General features: G+C 36.5%; 1 protein-coding gene across 3 annotated transcripts in view; it reads left to right on the forward strand.

Annotated features, from left to right (window-relative positions):
• The window catches only part of pdgfc (platelet derived growth factor c), a 106,968-nt gene that overhangs the window by 54,384 nt on the left and 29,291 nt on the right, over positions 1-23,293 (forward strand). For all 3 annotated transcript variants that reach the window (XM_015344718.2, XM_006629479.3, XM_069187955.1), the window contains 2 exons: positions 670-865; positions 11,743-11,923. In XM_015344718.2, coding sequence (XP_015200204.2) covers positions 670-865; positions 11,743-11,923 — 377 coding nt within the window. The remainder of the gene's footprint in view (positions 1-669; positions 866-11,742; positions 11,924-23,293) is intronic.

Genomic DNA, 23,293 nt, shown 5'->3' on the forward strand with positions numbered 1-23,293 from the left:
TATATAATTCTTGCACCTTGGTCTTACATTTTGCAAATCGCATTTGCATTCCCTCCCCACCTCCCCATCTACTGTACAACGTTGCAATAGACTCCTTAGCTCAGTCCTCACAATAGTGAGTGGGTGTGTGAGCAGCCTATCTGCATGACTGCCATTCCCTCACCTATTGTAAGTGAGTCATGCAAAATGCTCTACATGTTTCACCTCTCTGTCGCATTCATGAGGATCTGAAGTTTTTTTAAGAAAATGTGCTTCAGTGAACTCTGTGTTGAACTCAGAAGATTGTGGTGTAATTCAGTGTTTTCAGACAAATGAAATTGTTGGCTATGATGTGAAATTCAGAAGGAAATCTGTATCCTAATCTTGCACACTTCCACTTGCATGCATTAGCCTGGGACTTCCTTTAGCACGTCTCTCTTGTACCCTTCCCAAAACCCCATTTACACCCATGAAGCACCTCCCTGGCTCAATCCTTGCAATACGGGGAAGGATCTGGGCAGCCTCGCCACATCTGGCAAGACTGGCGATTCCCTCAGACAGGCTACGCCAAATATGCTCTGCATATCTCATCTCTCTTGCTTTTATTAGGATCTGATTTATCTGCTGAAATTGTCACTAGTATGTCCTTGTTGAGTGGTAACTAAATGTTCCTTTTTTATTTTTTTAAAGGAGTACAAAATTCTCAGCATGAGAAAGTCATTACAGTTACAGGAGATGGAGTTGTGCACAGTCCGGAATTTCCCCATACCTATCCTCGGAATAAAGTGCTAGTCTGGAGACTAGTTGCAGCAGATGAAAACATGCAGATACAGCTAACATTTGATGAAAGATTTGGGCTCGAGGACCCAGAAGATGGCATATGCAAGTAGGTAGATCTTTTGTGATATTCTTTGATTAACAAAGACAGAGCGGCAATGCTAACCACTATGCCGCTGTGCCTCCCCGATTTTGAATTTGTAGTAATCCATAAGTCGTTCCCCATTTCATCAGGGGTATGAATAAATCTGGAGGGTATTGTAAGTGCAGGGACACTATCTTGCTGGACATCATTTGTTAGAGGTTAACATATAGAAAGCTTTAAAGAATGTAAAAGGGTATTTATCAAGATACAGTATGTAGGATGTGCAACCACCTCATCACAAAAATCTAATGGCTAATATCTGTTTTTAGTGAAGCTGTCCTGCCCCATAACACGAGGTCACACTGTATGTGTTTAATGGTCAGATGCACACATTATCTCCTGTACTTGATTTTCATGACTCTGTTCAACTGAACAATAACAACGCATTCTTTCAAGGCACTTCACAGAATCACCAAAAACACAGAAAACTGGCAATGCTTGCAGAGAATTTTTTTTGATGATTTGAAGAGTGATGAAGAATTCTCAGTAGTGGAAGAATTATCTTACCATTTTAATGCGAATGTATGAATGGAATTACCATACTGATTGCATTAATTTAAGAATTGTTCACATGCAAAATTATTTATGATTAAAACCAGGATTTTCTTTAGAGCTGACTTTGACCATACAGAAAAACATGTGTATTTCTCTGCAAACATAATCTTTTGCATTCATGATATACAAAAGACTGACATTAATACCATCAAGCTCTTTTATCAGCAGTTTTCCTGATATGACTTATTATGTTCCCCAATTACCACAGTCTCTGTTTAATAATAATACTTTTAACTAGTGACAGTCTCATTAAACAGAACATTACAAACTGGCTGAGGGCATGTCATTGTTTTTCTGTATTGCAGACTGCACAAGTTAATAGTGATTATTCTGATATTTGTGATTCATGAAAGTGAATCACAGACATACAGTAAATAATGCATGATGAGTTCTAAAGTAAATCCAAGCTTAAGTGCACATCACTTTGAATGTAATCTCTGCATTTTAAAAAGATTGAAAAAAATGAGAGAACAAAAACTGTAGTTTCAATAAAAGCGATGATTTACTAAATAGCTTATTTTGCCTAAATAACACCTCTTAACAAAAAAGCTACTGTACGTTGATCAAAATGCAGTCTGGCAGTTATAACAACACTAACATTTATCCCATTTAATTTACAATTAGGGAATATAATTGTGTTTTTGGAAAGATTATACTTTACTGAGAATGCTCAGGAGACAGATCTGTGATAGGCACTTTAATGGCATCATGAAACTCCCAGCTAAATTAACCCTGAACATGAACTGGCTTTTCAGGTAAAGAGGTTTTATAACCATTTCTATTCTCAAATGGAAATATTCTGGATATATAATTATAAATAAAAACTCTAACTATGCTTTGTAATAATAAGGTATAAGAAATTCAAGGACTAATTTTATTTTTAACTGAAGAGAGTGGTGCATTCACATATTCTATAGAATAGAGTACAATTAAGAAGGTTTCTAAATAAATGTTAGAAGCTTTTTAATTAAAGTAAAGTGTCATGAAAATATGCTCAAAGGGCTTAAATAGCCACACTGCTTGACTTGTAAATAGGTCCATTATCTGAGCTCATCCAAGTTTACTATATTTGTTTTGGCATGTGAACCAGTCTGCTGAAATTGCAAGTACTGTAGTGTGTATCACAGCAGCATTCCTTAAAATGTAAACTTTCAAATCAATCATTGGATTCTGCTGAATCAGTACTCTGGGAGTGAAGAGTTGGCATTAAGTCATAGGGAATGAATCTTAGTGCTATTACTGTAGTATTCTTAAAAAAGTAAGTATTGTAGATGTACTACATTTGCAGTTGTCAAACTTAAAATTAAGATATCAATTGCTATCCCTCTACACCAAAGTGTGCAACTGGCTGTATTCAGTGTTTTTCAAATTGCAGTAGTTCTGTATATTGAGTTGGCTCCATTTCCTGCTACTGCAGGAACACCTGGCTTGTGTGTAAACAGAATCTGGATAGGTTTCAGTTTCCAAGGGGATATAAAGTCCACCAAGTGATGTTTGTTTTTTATTCAGACAGAGAGGGATTGGAGTGAGGCAGCAGCTATCCGTAGCAAAGCCTAGGAAGAGAAGAACTCCATGCCTCATTCTGTGCCAGGTGAAAACACCTGTTTAGTCATTCAAGTCATTCAGGTCAAGTATAGAATAAGCCAGCAAAAATCTCACCTTTTCAGTTTGTGTTCTACCTAATCACTAGTTCTACAGCTTAATACTGTCACGGACGTCCAAAGGGACTAACCGTGGGGAGCAGGAGAGCGGAAAAAAGACCCATATGCGTAGCGGCGAGACGGGAAAAAGTCCCGGGCTCATAGTGCAAAGAGTTCAGGAATGCCGTATAGAAACCTATGCCCTCAGGGAGCGGACGTGGGGCGCCCTGGTGCTAGGCGGGTCTCAGGACATCCGAACCTCAATGCTGAGCGAGGACAGAGTGCCAGACCCGGAAATATATAGCCCAAGGGAAAGAGAGGGACAGGAAGGACAGCAGACCGGAAACTAGGGACAGGACAGAGAAGGAGCGCCCCCTGGCTGCAGAGGGCGTGACAGTACCCCCCCCTTCATGGGCGGCTCCCGACGCCCATACAAATAAATAAGCTGCACAGCACTGGGGGGAGGAAAAACCTCATTTAACTGAAAGGAAACCTCCGGGAATCCACGGCTGAGAGCTACCCCTTCCTCCGGGGTATAAACCTTTATTGGGTGGAGGAAGGGGGGGTAGAGTAGAGCTCCGGAGACTAAAAACAAAAAAAAGTACACAAGCACAAACACAACAGACAAAAACCTGGGAAAGGCCAGGGAGACAAACCACAAAAAACATATAGGAACCAAAAACAGGTAGGAACCAAAGTTCCGAGACACAGGGAGCAGGGGGGAACAAAAAGGAGGGGAAACCAGGAAGAAAAAAATCAAAACAAAAGGCAAAAAACAAGGAAAAAAAAACACAAAAACCCCGGGGAAAAATACCGCAGACTGGGCAAATGGCGCGTTCACATTCTAACGCTGATATCGGAGTGGACAACCTGAGGAAAGCCAGACCGAAGTCCGCTCACAGACACAGATGCCCGGAGTGATATCCAGCGAAAAGAATGGAGGAACGGCAAATGGGCACGTTCGCATACTAACGCCGATATCGGAGTGGACAACCTGAGGAAAGCCAGACCGAAGCCCGCTCACAGACACAGATGCCCGGAGTGATATCCAGCGAAAGGCATGGAGGAACAGCAGAAAGCTTACCATTCTATCACTGATATCGGAGAGAGCCAGACCAGGAAGAGCCAGGCACGAGAACCCGCTCCAGACACAGAAGCTCGGAGTGATATCCAGTAATAAGAATAGGCAAGCCAGCTCAACATTCAATCACTGATATCGGAGTGATCTACCCGAGGAAAGCCAGGTGCAGGACCCGCTCACAGGCACGGAAGATCGGAGTGATATCCAGTGTTTAGAATAGAGGAACTGAAAAAAAAAAAACAGCCCAGAGAAAAAAAAACTGCGGCAAGACAAAAAAAAAGCGCCGCTCGCGGGGTCAGTAGGTGGCTCAGCATTCTGTCACGGACGTCCAAAGGGACTAACCGTGGGGAGCAGGAGAGCGGAAAAAAGACCCATATGCGTAGCGGCGAGACGGGAAAAAGTCCCGGGCTCATAGTGCAAAGAGTTCAGGAATGCCGTATAGAAACCTATGCCCTCAGGGAGCGGACGTGGGGCGCCCTGGTGCTAGGCGGGTCTCAGGACATCCGAACCTCAATGCTGAGCGAGGACAGAGTGCCAGACCCGGAAATATATAGCCCAAGGGAAAGAGAGGGACAGGAAGGACAGCAGACCGGAAACTAGGGACAGGACAGAGAAGGAGCGCCCCCTGGCTGCAGAGGGCGTGACAAATACCTAATATCTGCCTATAACTCTCATGACTGTTCTGAACAACACATCCTGTAATTTAGGGAAAAAGAGATAATAAAAGAACAAGGAAATAAAGTCTTTACACAGGTATTTTTGTCTTATAAATATTACTTGGGTGTTATACTACAGTTATACTACATGGGTGTTAACTGTTACTCAGGTTAACACCCATTGTTTTTCTTTTTCTAAATAAAATTTATTTAATCTTGTTCTGAACACAATTTACAACATAAACAATATTCCTGTTTAATGAGGCTATAAGACTTCTACATAATGAAACAGATAGTGGAACACAATACAGAGGAAGTTAGCTAGAAAAACATAAATAAATCCATTTTGTTGTTCAAATGCTTATAAATAAATCCATCTATTTCCTAAACACTACTTACAATTCAGAGTATTATAAAATGTAGTGCATTCATAAAATGTAGTATCTGGTGATAACAAAACACATACAATGGCATACAAACTACCAATAATGATTTTGCTTGCTTCCTATTCATTGACTTTTCATAACAATCTGTGCACATACTGTATACACCAGGAACCTAAGTGTCTTTCTATACTACGTAACCAATTTTGAGGATTCAGAAGTAGTCTAATTAGTCCAATGTATCCACACTGCAATCCTCTTTCCCTTTTCCTGTTAATGTGTATATTTACAAACAAAATAGTTCTTTTACACTGGATAGTACTGTAGGACATCATCTGAAATGAGTCAGGTCAAAAGCTAGCACATTAATTCCAGAACTTAATGAAGTATCTTATGTTAACACACTAAAAGAACCGAATCTTTTATTTCTTTAGCAGGGAAGAGTCCAAGGGGATCTTACTGAATTTGATTCAAATATTCAAAGTCTTCAGACGTGAACTGAGTCTAACCAACAGATATCTTCAGAAAGAGCAAATGAAACATAAATTAAACGACACAAGTGGAAATGACAAGGAAGTGGATTTAAAATTGAGAACAGGAGGCACTTTTTTTTCCAAAAGGGTTGTTTGAATCTGGAACAAGCTACCCAGCCATGTTGGCAATGCATATACCCCGGCTTCTTTCAAGAAATGCATGGATAAGATCCTTGGCTCAATTAGCTACTAGAAAGTAAGCAAGCTGTGATGAAAGAAAACCAAATGGCTGAATGGCCGCCTCTTGTTTAAAACCTTTGTTACGTTATGGGATCACCAGTGTAGATTTCCTAATTATGACATTCTTGCTTAAAAACACAAGGTATCAGTTAATATGAAGGGAGCAGCAGTACAAACACAGGTGGTTTATACATAAACAGAATGTGAGTAATTGCATTTTCTGTGTCCCAAATATGGGGTTGTGGATTATAACAAAGACAAAATATAGATTGGTATCATCTCCACACTTCTGACAAACCATACTAACTAATGTGGCTTAATTAGAACTAGATTGTAGACTATACCCTGAGGTGACCAAGTCTTGAATGCAGGATTAACTTCTCTGCAGTGAGAGCATGAAACAGATTATTCAGACAAATTTAAGCACGTCATTAATAGTTTTCTCCCATTTGTGTTCAGATAGTTGACAATGGTTTTTAAAGTGTTTGTGCATATACTTTTTCTGTGATCTGCTAATTCAGTAAGCATTTCTTCAGAAAACATTAATCACGTTTTCCTGTTGCAATTTCCCTTATGTTAGAAAAGTTTGCTTACAATGACTCTTACGTATTTTGTTAGGGTCCAAAAACCAGAACAGTTATTCAACAAGATATTCAAGATGTGTGGAGCAAGACACAGCTGTGCCACAATCTCTCTTAACTTAACACAATGAACAGACCTAACCATAAATATTGAACTAAACCTCAAAAAACAAGGCAACAAGGCAGCTCAAATCTTTACCTTATAGATGTTTTACATCAGCAGTCACAGTGCCTCGCAGAAAAAAAAAATCACAGTCTCACAGAAATCACTGCCAGCATTTTTTTCCACACTGAACTCCACCCTGTCATAGCCAGACTGGGAATTAACCATTTACAACATAAAACTTTCTTGTCTCACTACCTAAATTGCAAAACCTTTTGAATTGTGTATAAATTAATATTACCTGCCAATGAAAAAGAGTAATGAACTATAATTGATTGACCAAAAAATGAAATTATGTGAGAGTTTTATTAAAAATAAATTGTGTTCTTATTTGTTGTGTGTCTCAAAAATAAACAACATTGTGCTATACTTTGTCTAAAAGTTGTTGTGATGAGACATCAGTTTGTGTACACATATATAATGCTGCCATCTGCTGTAAGTAAACAAGAAAATTTTAGAAGAAAAACCACCCTGCCTGGATAAGGCAGCTTGAAATACAACTGTTCCTTGAGCAAATACCCATTTGTGTACAATGTCACTTACGTCAAAAATATTGGATCCATTTATAATACATGTGACAGCCCTACTCATATAATGGATTAAGAAAACACATTTCTTGCAAAGTTACATTTTATCTAAACTCTAAAATGCCTAACAGATGTATTAGGTTTTTCTGTTGCAGTTTACCTGCTATCTCCACCTTTGTTGTATACATTAACTATAATAATTAAATCATAATATCAAATAATTGCATGAAATGTGAAATTTTAAATCAAAATATCTCAGTTATATCAACTACTACAGGTTTCAGGAGACTCAACACCTTAAGATATTAGACACTCCCTACTGTGTCCCACTTTGTGAAATTGCAAAGTGGTGCATATGCATTTTTTAGACTTCACTTTATTTTTCAAAACCTAATGCTCAAAGTGAAGACTTCTAAGTTTAATATATGTCACAGTAAATGTTAGCAAAAACATAAAAAGCTACAAAAACAACTTAAATGTGTTGATTGCATAAACCTTGGTAGAAACATGTTTGATAGCAATTAAAACCACAGGTCTATTAGGGTAGGTCTCTACCAATACTGCACATTAGCTTGGATTTTGCCATCCTGTTGTGTGTGGATGTCTTAAAAAGAGCAGGTTTCATGTCTTTTCACAGGTTCTTAATAGAATTCAAGTCAGGACTTTGGCTAGGCCACTCTAGGATATGCACTTTCTTACGCTAATAAGTCTCTCCAGTGTAGCTTTGTTCTTATGCTTGAATTATTATACTACAGAAAAGTGAATTTGCATCTCATTCAGTTTTATTTCATTCAGTTTGTCTGTATTTTGCTCCATCCATTTTTTCATTAAGTCTAACCAAGCTTTACAGTCCCTGCTGTTGAGAAGCATCTGTAGTTATACTCAGTGTTGTTTTATGACATTATATGTTTGCGATTACTGTAAACCAAAAAGTTCAGGTTTTGACAGGTGGGATTTGAGATAGCAGACCAGCTTTGTGGAGTGACCACAAAGCCATTGAACTCCATAGCTTTTTCAAAAGTGTCTATGGGTTCACGATCAAACTGGTTTCCCACTTATCTGGCTACTCAGTTTGGGGAGACAGCCTTACCTAGCCAATGTCTTGGTGGTATGAGGCACCTTTCATTCCTTGATGATTGTGCAGACAGTGCTCACAAGAATATTCATAGACTTTGATATTTTGTACCCTTCTCATGATCTGTTCTTTTCAATTATTTTACCACTGACTTGCCTTGAATGCTCCTTAAACTCACTACCTGACCAAGGTCCCACAGGGATTTCTTTCTGTCATAAAAACCACTGTAAATGCACACAGAGAAAAGACGCTTAAATCCATAGGCAGCTCACTTAATAGCGGCTCATTAGGACCATTTTCTGCAACTAAATTAATTTAGGTTTTCTACAGCAAAGAGTTTGAATATGTACTGTATACCATCTTGACTTTCACTTTAATTTTCTTTAAAAATAATAATTTGACTTCTTTATTTTTGGTTTTGAATATGTGGAGTAGGTTGTGTATGTAACAAAATGCACAAATTAATTAAGGTAATAGTACCTTCAGCTCATTGGTTAAAGGTACTATTAGTAATATTAAAGAGCACATTAAGAAGTATTCAAAGAGAAAAATGTATAATGAAGCTAAAATTAATTATGTTAGTTAATACATATACAAATTTATTTGCCAAGTGACAAAGAATGCACTAGGAATTTGTCTTAATATTGCACACAACCATTAATACACACATTTAAATGGCACTAAAAGTACACACTCTTATGGTCCACAAATATTCAATATTAATGGCTTTTTTTACCAGTTGTTGATGAATTTAATGTTAATGCTACTGAACTTATGCATTTTTGGTGCAAATTCAAATCGTCAATGTTTGGACACAGCAGTATATATAGTACAGTATGGTACAGTAGTTTAGGACTAGAAATTACACAGAAATGTGATTATTTTTGTTCATGTTAAAAGTAGAATTGATTTTTGTCAATGAAAACACAAAAAAAGTTAACAAAATAAATGTCTGCAAATGAGGGAGGGTCCTCTGACCCAAAGGGTAGTTTATTAGTAGATGAAACTGAAGTTTTATCCAGCTGTTTCTTAAAGGAGTAGTCATCATCCTGATGTTATAATATTTTTGTAAGTATACAGTACATGAATAATGTAACAAGAAAATAGCTAGAAAATAAAAACACTTTTAAAATAGTTTTAAACTTTGGTGAAAATGCTGGAATTTTTTATACATTCAATCAATAGGCTAATGTACTTCAATTTTCATTTATTGCTCCTTCCAGGAAATGTATGGACTTCTCTGCACGTGCAAGACCTCACATGTTTAATGACTGATTTAAAACTCCCCTGTGTTTGTCAATGTACAATTTTAATCACAGGAATTAGGAACATTCCATGATCTAAGACAGTGAGTCCTGGTCCCGGAGGGCCACAGCCCACAGGCCAGGTTTTATTGGCAATTTGGAAAAAATGACGATACAGACCAATTAAATAAAAATTTGTGAAATTCAAATTAAGTCATGAAGACTCCATGATGGGATGAAATGCACAATAGCCATGACCCAACTACAAGGAATAAACTTAGTGCCCTCCAATAATAATAATAATAGCATTATTATTATTATTATTATTATTATTATTATTATTATTATTATTATTATGAAGTAGTAGTAGTTCAAGTAGGTAGATACGTCACCATGCTTATTCTTCTTGAAGGCTTTACCCAAAGAAGGCTCTCCAGCCGAAATGTTGTGTTTCCTTTCTTCTCTTTTTAGCATGGAATAAACCTTTACTTGTTCAACAACAATAATAATAATAATAATAATAATAATAATAATAATAATAATAATAATAATAATAATAATAATAATAATAATAATAATAAATGATCATAGTACTATTAATTACTGTTGATAATAAACCATAATAGTAGTACTAAGCTTATTAGTAGAAGACACCGTCTTTATCAATAAACAGGGACAGTAGTACTTAATATTAAATTCCCTTCTGAGGTTATACTGTAGGTTTCATTTATTATGCTGAGCTTTTCTTTCATATTTAATAAAACCTGGAAATAAACCCAGAAGTTCCCTGGAGGAAAATAAGGCCATGGAAACAATAGCTATAAGCCATTTAACAATGTCACATTGCCCAGAGGGTACTTGGATGGATTACAGGATGGTTTTGTAGATACTACAGTATACACACAGAGGTTTGTGTTATTGTCTTCTCTTGCAGCACTGTTAAGTTTATGTGTGTAATTACATTTCTGCTAAATTAAATACAAGTTATTGTGAGCAGAAGCATGCCCAGATTTCCACTGAAATCAACTTTTGATTCAAATAGGAACAGATGACATGAGAATTGCTTCCAATTGTACATGTACAGTATATTGTTATGGCTGCTTTTTGAGGTTTTACTTTCAGATGCTCTGTAAACATCAACAGACAGCAGTGTGGAGTAGTGGTTAGGGGCTCCAGATTCCAGAGCAGAGGACGGTGCCTCAAATGCTTAGATAGATGCATCTTTTGTACCTTTCTCTGGGAAAGAAAGGTCTCCAGAAGATGTTGTTGACCTTACCTGTTGTAAAAAATAACACGGTGGCAATACTGGTGAAGACAGCTGTAGCAGAATAGAGAATAAATATCTAAAAAACCAAATACTGTACAAATACTATGTATGTTATTCCAACCTTTAGTTAATTTGTTCAAAATATCTATATGTGTCATACTGTATATGATCATCTTATAAATTAAGTCAGATGTGAAAAATATGGAGTTAACATAATTGGAGGTGAAATCATGCCACATTTCCACTTAGCTACAGTGCATACTCACTATATACTTACAGTACAATACTCACTGGCTGCCCAGAAGTCTGCATGCATCTTTGTTTACCCCTCCCTCAACTTCAGCAGCCCCCTGGTTCATTCCTCGTAAGTGAGGGGCATTGTAATAGTGCTAATCTTCGACCAATGTTGTCATTCATTGGCTAACTTCATTATTATTAGAATTTTGCAGATCTACTGAAATGAAAAATCGCAGAATTAGCTTTATGTTATTGCTTATAGTCTCTTTTAATGTAAATGTTTGAGCATTTGGACAAAACGTACGATTTTTCAAGGTTTTTAAAGTTGATTTAAAATATGGGCCTTTATTCACTATGCGGTGTAACGTTTTGATTTCCTGGTGATTAATTTTGTCCCATTTAACAATTAAGTAAATATCTAGCGTGGAATGAAAGATACATCTAAGGGATTGATTTTAAAACTGAATAGAGTCCTCTTTTTTTGTTTGAACTATGATCACTTTTAAAGCAATAGATGTACAATTACGTGTGTAAAATAATAAAAAAATGTATGTATAGTAGTTAAGGAGAATGTTGCAAGTTTAATCAGTTAGCATCTTACTTAAATCACAAATAATATCATGATGTTAGTCATGTTTTATTCAACACATGTATAATAAAGTAATCAGAAGAATCAAAAATATTTTTCAAAAACAAACCTCTTTCTTTGTCCATTTTAGGTATGACTTTGTAGAAATTGAAGAGCCTTCAGAAGGCAATATTCTGGGTCGGTGGTGTGGATCCCAATCTGCCCCAGGAAAGCAGGTATCCAAAGGGAACCAGATTAGGATACGCTTTAAATCTGATGAATACTTTCCTTCAGAGCCAGGATTCTGCATTCAGTACTCCCTTCTTCCCAGGGTAAGCACCTTTTCTCAGTCTTATCAGTAAATTAAAAGGAAAATGATATCTCTAAACACTCATTACACACTAAATTGATGTTCAGAATAGTAATTCCACAATTTATTATTCCGTTTGTTACTGCCTAAGAGAAATTCATCCAGTCGCATAAGTCTTTTCTGGTTCCTGTAATGCTTATCTAGGCCCTGAGCCACTTTGCTTGAGGTTGTACTGTAACTTTTCGGGCAAGAATCTTAAAAACTCTGCAGGATATTGAAAATACACTTCATTATTATTTTTTTTATGTGAAACCATTTTTATTTTCTAGTTTCATTTAGAATATATTTATTTAGAGTTTTATTAACAATATGCCAGTTTCAGAAATCAGTGTTTCTTAAATATCATTTTTAATTGCTAGACTTTCTATCTCAGTCCAATTTTTTATGTATTGTAAAAGCATATGAGATGGCACAGTGTTGTTGTCACTTTAAAAAACATTGTGGTGTCGCAAAAGACACATGGAGGCAGCACAAAATATATTTATAGGGCGTAATGCAGAATCAGAAAACACAAATCAGGACTTCATTAATCTCTAACTAAATTATGGGTAGCTTGGCTGCTTACAAGTCATAAAGCAATAAAAAATAAATGTATTCCAATCCATTATCTTTGATCACTTCAGTGTAGTTTTTATTTTTAATTTAATTTTAATTTTGGATATTTGTTGTTTTTATGTTGCTGTTTGATTAAATTCATGAAGTATGACAAAGTATCTCAGTCACTGCTTAACATATTGCTATGCATGGGCTAGTTGACCTAGCAAGTATTCTATGTGTGATTAAAATTTAATTACCCACAAATATGAAAGTACTGAAAGACCGCAAAATCAGTAAACACCTTTTATACATGAAGATAGTTTGAATTTTATATTTTTAGTATTCTCCCGTTGGAGTATTTAGGTAGCCATTTGTTTTGAATCATGTTGCTGAACTAAGTGTAAGGTCTAATGTTAGTAGATGTGTTAAATTATATGAATTAGATTTTTTCCTAGTACTCCTGTTAAAATACTCCTGGAATAACAGGGAAAATACTGGCATTCATGAAAACTATGAAGTTCTATTGACAAGATTACATAAACACTACAAAATGTATTTTAACCTGCTGACCCTGGATAAAAGAAATTCCGTGATTAATTATTTTAACCTGAAAGAAAAAGGATTAAAGAGATTCTGCTAAAGGTTAGCCAGGCAGACTGAGCATTTTGGAACAACTATAATACAGCAAAGTTGGACTTTTCTTTCCTTAGAAAAGAAAAAAGACCACACACAGAGACAGGCAGCAAACATAAGTGTCATTTTTTATAGTAATTTGACAAAGTTCTTTGATTCACTGATACTAGAATTATGTAGGAGATACAGGCACCTTCAAATGACAAACCAGTTCCAATTCTTACACTTCTGAAAGAACAAGTACACTCTCTGACAAAAAAGAACCCAAATAAGTAGTTTAACTATTTCAGGAGCACAGACTAATTTACAGAGGTTTCAAGTACTTTTTTCAGGAACTGTCAATGTTGACCCTTGATCAGCACATTGTAGCTACTGTAAATCTGATTTTATCTGTGCAGCACTCAGCTTTAGATTTGTCTGCATGATTCTAGTCCTTTCCTTAGTTGTATCACATGGACGACTCATAATAAACAAATGACCAAATAATTGTCTTTTAAATGTGCTGTATAATCTTTATCACTGTGACAGACTCCACCCATGTTCCAGGAATCTAAATAAGCAAGAAATCACTACTATAATATTATACTGAACATGAGGGTTTATTTAAGATATCTTTCATGTCTTTACAACAAACCAACTCTTCATGAAACTCCCCAGACTCCTATCACACACATAACCACCAACTGATTCCGTGTGGCACTTTAAACACTAAACATTCCACTAATTGACCCCCATGTGACAATGTTGAATTAGCCACCACCAATTAGCTTATTAACTATCACCTGTTTACAAATCATAGCTTTAAGGCCCCTCTAATGGCCTCTGACAGCAAGTCAGCTGTTGTAAGTGTCCCCTGAAAAATTACCTCAATCTATTCTCGTAACACTTGATTATTTTCCATATTTGTATAATAGCATTTAATCTATGAATATCTCTATTGCTCGTATAGATTTGTAGATTTCATCCTAGCACTATATCATCATAGTAGTAAACCTCATGCACTTTAATGTGCTACATTTGTTTCACTACATTCAAGAGTATTTTCTAATTAATATCTGTGGATTTTGACCTAGGTCAGTAGTTGGGTCAGTTTTAGACCCTCATCCATGGGACTTTTCTTTTTAACTACATAAAATAACACATTATACCCACTGTACCCCTGTTCCTCCACATCCCACTGCCCTCTAAGATCCACCAGTGTGGAAACCCCTCACAATAAATATCAGAACAAATAACTCAAGTGACAGCCAGTTGTGACTGAACACACTTATTAAGAGTCATGTACCACTTCCTTATGTTTTTTCTAAATTTCTTTTCTTTTCCCTCCAAAGATTATTTATCTCAACACTACTGTATATCTCAGAGCTGTATCGCAAATTACAGGCTCTGTGTTTATTAGTACTGTAGGTGTAATAGTGATGACCCATTCCTTCAAGATTAGAACATTTGATGTTAGTGTATTGTATTGTGGTTGGAATGTAATTTTAGTTGATTATTAAAATAAAATATCTCTCTCTGTGTCAGATGCATAAAAACATTAGGTATTAACTATATAAGTTCAATAAAACGCTACTACTACATTTGGAACACAATCTAATGTTCCTCTTAGTATGATACAAAATTTTTTATTCAATAGCAAGAGTTGTACTGTCTTAGTGGCATTCTTTAGTAATCTCTAGGGGACAGCACCATTTACTTTGGGCTTGTTGCACTTGAGAACATTTTTAGGATGACATTCGAGAACTAATTTTAGTGGCCAAGTTTGCTGCAATTGGTATTAACCTTGCACAGAGAACTAGAGCTGCGTACTAACCACTGGATCGTCTCCAGTTAGTATGCTGCTTTCAGTTCATTGCAAATTAATCCTGTTGTTTTCGGTGGAACTCTTAATAGCTAAGCTCTGAACACGTAATGAAGCTTATATTTTGAGTGGTGTTTCAAAAGCTGTGTGTTTGACCTAAAAACAATTATTTTCATACAGAGTGGTACATTTAACATTTTTTTGTTAAACAGTTACCAAACATTCCAGGAATTTAAAGAAAAGTTTAATGAAGGTCAGCAAGCATGTTTAAGGGCAGATGCCACATCTTTTAGCCAGTTGGAAGCCAGCTAATTATCATTTGTGGAATGGAGTATTACAATGTCCTGAATTGCGACACAGAAGGTTACAATCTGATGTGAAATTGCTTGAATTTCTAAGTACATGTACATGCTGCTGTTGAGTGCAATAGACATTAATTCAAATGCTGTTATTGAGAATTGGGAGCACATTTCTAATAAAAGTGCGTAGAAACAGCACTTCATACTGTAGCTCCCAAGGAGCTCAGCTAGTGATAGTACTTGCTTGGAGCAAAGGTCAGATTTTAGGAAATTGCCTTCAAAATATGTTTCAGACTAGGCAACCACAGCTTACTCATATTTTCAGCAAACAGAAACCCATATTTATTTGTGTTTGCAGGCTTTCAGTGGCATCAATGAGAGACATTCTGTTCCTTTAATAAACTTTCTTGTCAGGCACTGTGGAGCTTGTAGTGTCTCAGATAATGCCTTTGCAGGTGATCATCTCATTCACACATCTCACCTTAGTGGAATTCAAAGTCATAGCTAAAGACCTGAGTCTTAAAACAATTGGTATATCCAACTTACTGTAGGTGGGTGTAATAGAAAAAAAAATATTTGTAAATGTATAAAATACCCCCAGTGGCCAGCCCTTTAAATTGTCATTTCATCAGCACATTATTTGTCATGTGATTAGAATATTCCTAACGGTATTGCTACCAGTCAGAGCTGTGTCACCTTATTTAAAAGGTTAATGCTCTTGCAAATGAACAATGGTCACACTACAACATAAGACCTTTCAAGTAATAACTCATATTTCCCTTCCTATTTTTATTCAACTTATAAGTTAAACTTTACGCCCTTTTCATTTTGTTTATTTTGTTGACATGGAATCAGTGATTCAGCATGTAAATGCTTCTGCTCTAAAAAAGGGTATGAAAGACAAGAAAGGTTAGATTCAAAAGGATGAAAATTAGTATTTGAACAGAAACACATTTAAAGGATTCTGAGACTGTGAGATTGCCTTTTTCTCTTTTTAACTTGCCAGTCTTTGTCGACAGCAGGGGATTCAAAAGATATTTTGAAAACTGATATACATGTTAAACTATGTATAATATAAACTCAATTTTTCCATACTTGACATTGATGGTATATATTGTAACCCTACTTAATTATGTCATAAAAAAACATAACAGAAATAGTATAGCCATAGTGTTTAAGTATGTCTTTTCTGGTTAAAGTTTTCACTGAGTCACATTTGTGACAAAAATGTGCTGTAATGGGCTTAGGTTACTGATGTTTAAACTGTTTATACATACCACATGTAAAGCAGTTTAAACATTTTTACCCATACTGAGGTTTAAGGATATACGAAAGACATGTCTAGACAGCCACCCAGACAGGTAGACTAAAGAGAATTTTCTGATTAAAGATAGATTTTATCTACTGTATGTGAGAATGATCAAACTCAAAAGAGCCGCAACTGCTGTGTGTATCATAGTTTTTAAAACTTTTTTATTTATTTAAGAATTGTGATGTGCTGTGAAGACACAAAGTAGAAACATCGCTGTAGATATTCAGTTATAATAAATAACTAAATTGAAGCATCTAGTTAGTTAGGCTTCATTGACTGTCAGGGAAAACTTCACCACATTATTGAGTTAACTGTCTTTAGTGGGAACAGAAGGGTCCGGGTGGACTGAATAGCTTTATTCTTTAAAATAAATAAAACAAAGAAATGTTATGCAAATTATTATAGTCAATTGGTCATGTTTTAAGTGGACTACAAATGGATAGATGGACCATTGAATGGTATTGTTTTCTTTTTACATCAGTTGTCATACCTCCTAATTTTTGGGCCAGTGAAAAGAAATTAGCTAAACTAGTGCAACATAAAATGTGTAAGTAATGTTCTCTTCAGTAATGTTCTCTTTAAAATAAATGAAAACTTTATCACTGCCCATGTAACCTGTCTTGTTTGGTGTTATTCTAAACTGGAAATTTAGATCATATATATATTCTTTTTTCTCTCTGCCCATTTTCTGAGCACTTCTTCAAATTCAGGGTCACAGGGGAGCCAGACAGAGTACACCCTGGACAGGATGCCAGTATATCACAGGACACAATCAGAAACACACGTGCATTCACACCAGGGCCAATTTTCCAAGAAGCCAGTTAATCTACTGTATGTGTATGTTTTTGGACTCTGGGAGGAAATCAGAGCACCTGGTGAAAACCCTGAAGAAAAAGGCGAGAACATACAAACTTTAGGGACAGCACCCCAGGTCCACATTTGGACCCAGGGCCCCAGAGCTGTGAGGCAACAATGCTAAACACTGCGCCACTGGGCAACCTGAATTTTTATTAAAAAAATGCCAATCATTTCTATTGTACACATCCTGTCAGATCACAGCTATAATCTCCTACCTTACAAAGGAGAGAATGAGGAATTGTAGAACTGTAGGACTCTTCTGATCCAAGCAACTTTGAGCCTCTCATCTTTAACATATTTCACACTGACAGCACCATAAACCAGTAAAGGCCAAGGATCCAGCAGAGGTCATTGTGTCAATGAGAGCCAAGAGAGTCCTTACCTTTCCCTCAGCATATCTCAGTGAATAGCACTGCTGCTTGGGAAATCCTGATCACAGTCAGAAAGTGACTTGATCCAGGCTTGAGCCCATGATCAAATAGTTCAATTAAATACCCTCTCCAACTGAGCCACTAGGGAGAGCCCAAATCATATACTGTATACTGTCTGTATAATCAATAGAGCGTTAAATTTATGGTAACAATGCCCAAAATAGGCAAAAATCAGTGGACAGGTATGTCTACAGTACAATAATTCCATTAGGCATTTATATTTAACAGGTAACAGGTTTATTCTATGCTGAAAAGAAAAGAAAGGAAACACAACGTTTCGGCTGTGGAGCCTTCTTCAGGTGTGAGAAAGAAAGGGTAGACGGCAAGGATTAAACAGCACAGGAGAACAAAAGCTGGAAAGGTGGAGGAGAAAGGAGAGGGGAGAGGCAGAGAGGCCACTCAGGAAGTGCAAAGTGGAGAGGGGTGGAGAAAGGTATGAAGTCAAAACCTGCATGAGAATAGAGAAGGTTACACAAAAATAAACCTGTCATTGAGCTAAGGGGGAAGGTGTGAACCTAGTTTCAGGATGAATTTAGTTTCTGTTGTCTTTCTGCTGTGGTAGTTGAGAAACCCTTCTTAAGAACAGAGACAGATTGATCAGTTTGATCATGGCCATCTGAGGTGAAATGAGAAAGTATGGGCTTGGAGAAATCTTTCATCTTCACAGCCCTAACATGTTGTCTGAAGCGGTCTCCTAGTCTCCTTCCGGTTTCCCCATCGTAGACAGCTGGAAATATTTGGAAGAGATAGAGTGAATGAGGTTGCTGGAGATACAGGATGTCATCTGGGTGATCTGGAATTGACCTGAGGGGCCCTGAAACAGCGTGTTGTTAGATAAGTATTTGCTGGTGATGCAGCGAGTTCTGTTGCAGGGGAAGGTGCCTAGGGGGGATGATTGCCAAGTGCAGTCGAGGGAGCTGTGAACAAGAAGTTTACATAGATTGGGTGGTTGGCGATAAGAGATGATTGGGTGGTAGGAGAAAAGGGTACAGAAGGAGAGATCGTCCTGTAAAATGGAGTAGTTGTTGATGATGGTCCTGGGGATAGAAAGTGTGTTAGGGTGGTAGGGAAGCACCAAAGGAATGTGGTTGTAAGACCGGGAGTTCCCGATCGAGTTGATGATCTGAGGGCTGTTTGTGGCCTGGGTAAGGGCCCTGTCGATAACCTGGGTGGGGTATCCTCTGTTGATGAAAAAAAATGCATTTTGAATGCTTAGTTCTGGAAATCCATATCATCACTGCAGAGTCAACATAGCCTGAGGAACTGTGAAAAGGGGAGAGTGTTTTTGGTGTGAGCGGGGTGAAAAGAGCTGTACAGGAGATAGCTGTGTGATTCTGTGGGTTTGTGTTCTAGACCTAGGTAGAGAGTCATTGATGGTTAATAGATAATTATATGTCTAGAATCGGAAGAGTGGTGGAAGATATGTTATGTGTTATGTAAAGATGTGTGTCCAGAGCCGAAACGTTGTGTTTTCTTTCTTTTCTTTTCAGCATAGAAAAAATCTACCTGTTCCTTTGCAGCCTACGCATGCTGACGCAGCTACCTGCTTAAACTATTTATATTTAACTATTTATATTATCATTTAGAATTTATTTATTGTATAGTATAGTGTTATAAAGTCCAACTCCTGTCACATTAGTCCTGTGCTAGTTTTTACTACTTTGTAATATCACTGTAATTATTATGCAGGATATTTAAAGAAATATGAACATAATATAAAGGGGATGTTTCTAATTTCTTTTCCACTTTGAACTTTTTACTTTTTCTCTGTAAATTATCTTTCTATAAAAAGGGTTTTGCATGAGGTGGGAAGCTGTCCACTTTGTGTTGGCTGTCTTACAAACTTCAGTATTGTAGCAACTGAATAAAAATGCATGTTCATTCAATTTGTGCCAAGCAGTATAAATAGAAAAAATAATAACTACAGGAAAAAAAAATTCAGTGGAAAAACCTTGTTGTTTTTTTGGAGATTTAATTGAAAATATCAGTGCTTGAGTTCTGTAAGTAGCAGGGTTATGCAAAATGTTATCTATTTATAATACTGGGCTAGGGAGTGGCTATTTAATGGTCATTACAGCAGCAGTTTCAGGAAAAGCTCAATGTTTTCAAAGAGATACAACTTTGCATGAAGCCCAGCACACTCTGGCAACTTCTGGGTACAGCTCAAGGTACTGAAAAGTATAATAGCTACTGTATTATACCTACTTTTCAGAACAGATATCTCCATTTTCAAAATCAAACCCTACAGTACATACTACATGTTTCCATTTTATTCATTAACAAAGGAAAATATCGGTGCCTTTAAAGGCCTCGCCTATCCCATGTATCAGAACATAACAATTGTACAAATTATTTCCACATACTTTGCCTGGTTATTACAAGTTTATATATTGCCATTTTAAACTCATTTGTAACATACATACTGTATATACAAGCAAGCAGAATGAACTTATGTGACATTTTGGGGCATTATGAGAGAATTTGTATGTAAAAATAAAGATTTGTGAGTGAAAGAGGGAGAGGGAGAAAATGAGAGCTATGTATTGTAGCTACAGTATATAGCAGAACCCCATTTTCCTATTTAACCTCTTCTTCCTCTATCTGAGGATAGTCAAACTCTCTCAAACCCCTTTTCTTTCACTGTCAGAAGTAAGGCAGTCTGTCTGATACAGTCAATCTGATACAGGTTTTCTACAGTCAAATGAAACTATGTCTGTTCTTCTTCTAAATTGTATGATCTGGCAGGTCTGTTGCTTCTTTCTAAAATGACAGCCTAACAGTATGAGCATCTCAGGGAAAATATTTGAAGAGTCTTCCATCTTTCTATCTGCCACCATCTTAGCCGCTTCACTGGAACTTCCTTCACATTATCAGCAGATTTCTCTGCACATGTTTCTTTAGTGGATGACAGTGCTTCAATTTATTTCACTTAGATCATGCATTTTAATGTTTTAATTTCTTCTTTCAGTTGGAGATTATGATTCTCAAGTTTTAAAACTTGGTTCTCTTCCCTTTTCCTCCGTCTAACTGTCCACCAGCACAACCTTTGTAGGAAGAATTTTTTCCTTTGGCTGTCTATTGATGTCCCGACTGAGCTGGGACTGAAAAGTGTCCACCTTTGCCCTCATGTCCTTCACTTTTGCTTCTGTTTTGAACCGAAGCTTGGCAAGGGAAGTTGTCTCTTGCTTGCCAATTTTCAGTTCTGTCTTGAGGCAGCTGCTGTTGCCCTGGGACATCCTTAGCTCTTCAGTCTTTCTGAGTCTTTCTTTTATCACTCAACACACAAATATATTTGATGCACTCTTGAAGCAGTTTCTTCAACTCAGCATTCTGCTTACTTTCTCTCTGGCTGTAAGTCCAGAGGGTAATGATCTGAGGGTATCTTTAACCAACCCCCTCTAGCAGTACTACTGTATATGGCAGAACAGCAGCTCATTTTGATTCTTCTGCTCCTGCTATTCCTGTAGCTCTAGGGAAGTTTGTTCATGTCCCCAATCCAAAATATCTCAGGGAATGGACTTCTTTGCTTTCTCCTCCCCTTCACTCCCTAAAATAATAACACACACCACGAGAAAAAAAAACAAGGCTCTTCTTTGAGTTTCTAATTAGACAGTTGTATAAGTAAGATGTTTACCGGCTTCAAAACAAGTCTCCAAGACTCTACACAAACCATGCTTCATGTCCCTAGCCTAGTTGATTGGTCGCCCACTTCATTAGACCTCTTTTCCCTCTGAAAATAACAGAGTATCTACTATCTTTGTAGCTTTACTAGTTCAGTTTCCTGGTTTTAAATGTTACCCGACCAATTGTTTTCCACCATTTGGTCAGGTTCCGTCTGGGGAATAAGATCTAGAAAAGGATCTCCATCTCGTCTCCACCTACCGCCCTTTTACTTCATGTTCCTTTTTTCCAGCAAGTTAGAATAATGCTTTACATTTGTTTAATTAATGTTAGCTTTCTCAAATGGACTATATAACCAATGATTAGTCTAACAAATTTCCCATCATTTTCTTCTAATCTGTATCCTACTAAATAATTGAGAGAAGCTTTTCTTATTATATCACTGAAAAAGGTTTAATGGATGTTCTTGCCTTTGATATTTAATGCTTAACTTAAAAGCCTTTTTTCTCTGGTGGAGCTTATACAGAGGTCATGCATGACTGAACACATCTTCTTTTTTAAATTTGCCTACATTTTGTAGCGGAAGAAGACTATAGTTTATGCTTTTTATTACACACAGGAATTTATAATACGTCTCTTTAAAAACAGTTGGATTTCCTAGAACATTATGTAAAGGACTTAACAAAAACAAACACTGTGGGCTAAAATACGTGAGAAAAATTGTACGTAAATCTGCTTTGGAGCTAATATAGATTTTTACAACATATTCAATTTGGGAAACAACCCAAAGTAAGCTTTGACTGAATGATGGTGTAGGATTAATGTTATACTTTATATAGTATAACCAAAAATCTACAGAAAATTGTGTTGTTTCTTTTCTCCCTTTTGCTCAAGTCTTTGCTATACAGGAGTGCACTTTAAAAGTATAGCTTGGCCACATCATGTATCATGTATTAAATTAATTTATTAAAATCCCAATTCATTAGTTTTTACTTTAATGTATGTAAGCACATTCACCTCAGTTCTCATTAAATAAATTATTGAGGTGCCATCACTTACCTTCATTGTACAAAGTAAAGTGTAGTGTGTACACTTTGAAAATAGGGATTTTTAGCCCTAAAGTGCCTGTTATTGGCCTGTACGTGTGCTTTTATTTTTTTGCCTTCAAACAAGAGGTGAAATGCTCCAGTCTATGAAGGCCACTGGGTTTTAGTTTTTTTTTCCCTTTAGGCTTTCATTAAGCAATATTCATGTGCATTAAATTATGTTTAATTTTAGACATGTATGAGCATTTGGTCATGTTAGAAAAGTTTCCCATCTCCACATTTACCATAAGAAAACTACATTTATTTTTGTCTGTTCACACATTATTATGATGATGATGATTACCAAGATTTTTTAGACACATCTTGTTAAAATGCAGGCTAGGACATCAGGGAGCTGAAGTAAAGCAATATGAAAGTTTAAGAGACACTGATTATTGTGTAATTTTGCTCTGATTTTGTATTTCAGTAATCTTTGATCCACATTATATTTATTATTGTAGGTTTATCATTCCACACATTTAAGGTACTGAAAACCACAATATCTGGTGGTTAGAATCTATTTCCTGCACGAGTAAATGGAATGTTTAGAAACCCTACCTGCATTAAAGCACAGTGGTGTTTCAGATGTGAGTGGACATTGAGGTTATTTTATTAAGATGATTCTAAACTCAGTTGTTTATATTTTCGGCACTTAGATCTATGGATTTATTTTAGTCTATTGGTAGCCTCAACTGTATTGAGAAATGACTAAACAAATGACCAATTTTGTATGGCAGGGCTGTGATTTAACCAGT

Source organism: Lepisosteus oculatus, chromosome 1 (assembly GCF_040954835.1).
Source record: "Lepisosteus oculatus isolate fLepOcu1 chromosome 1, fLepOcu1.hap2, whole genome shotgun sequence".
NCBI classification, from domain to species: Eukaryota; Metazoa; Chordata; class Actinopteri; order Semionotiformes; family Lepisosteidae; genus Lepisosteus; species Lepisosteus oculatus.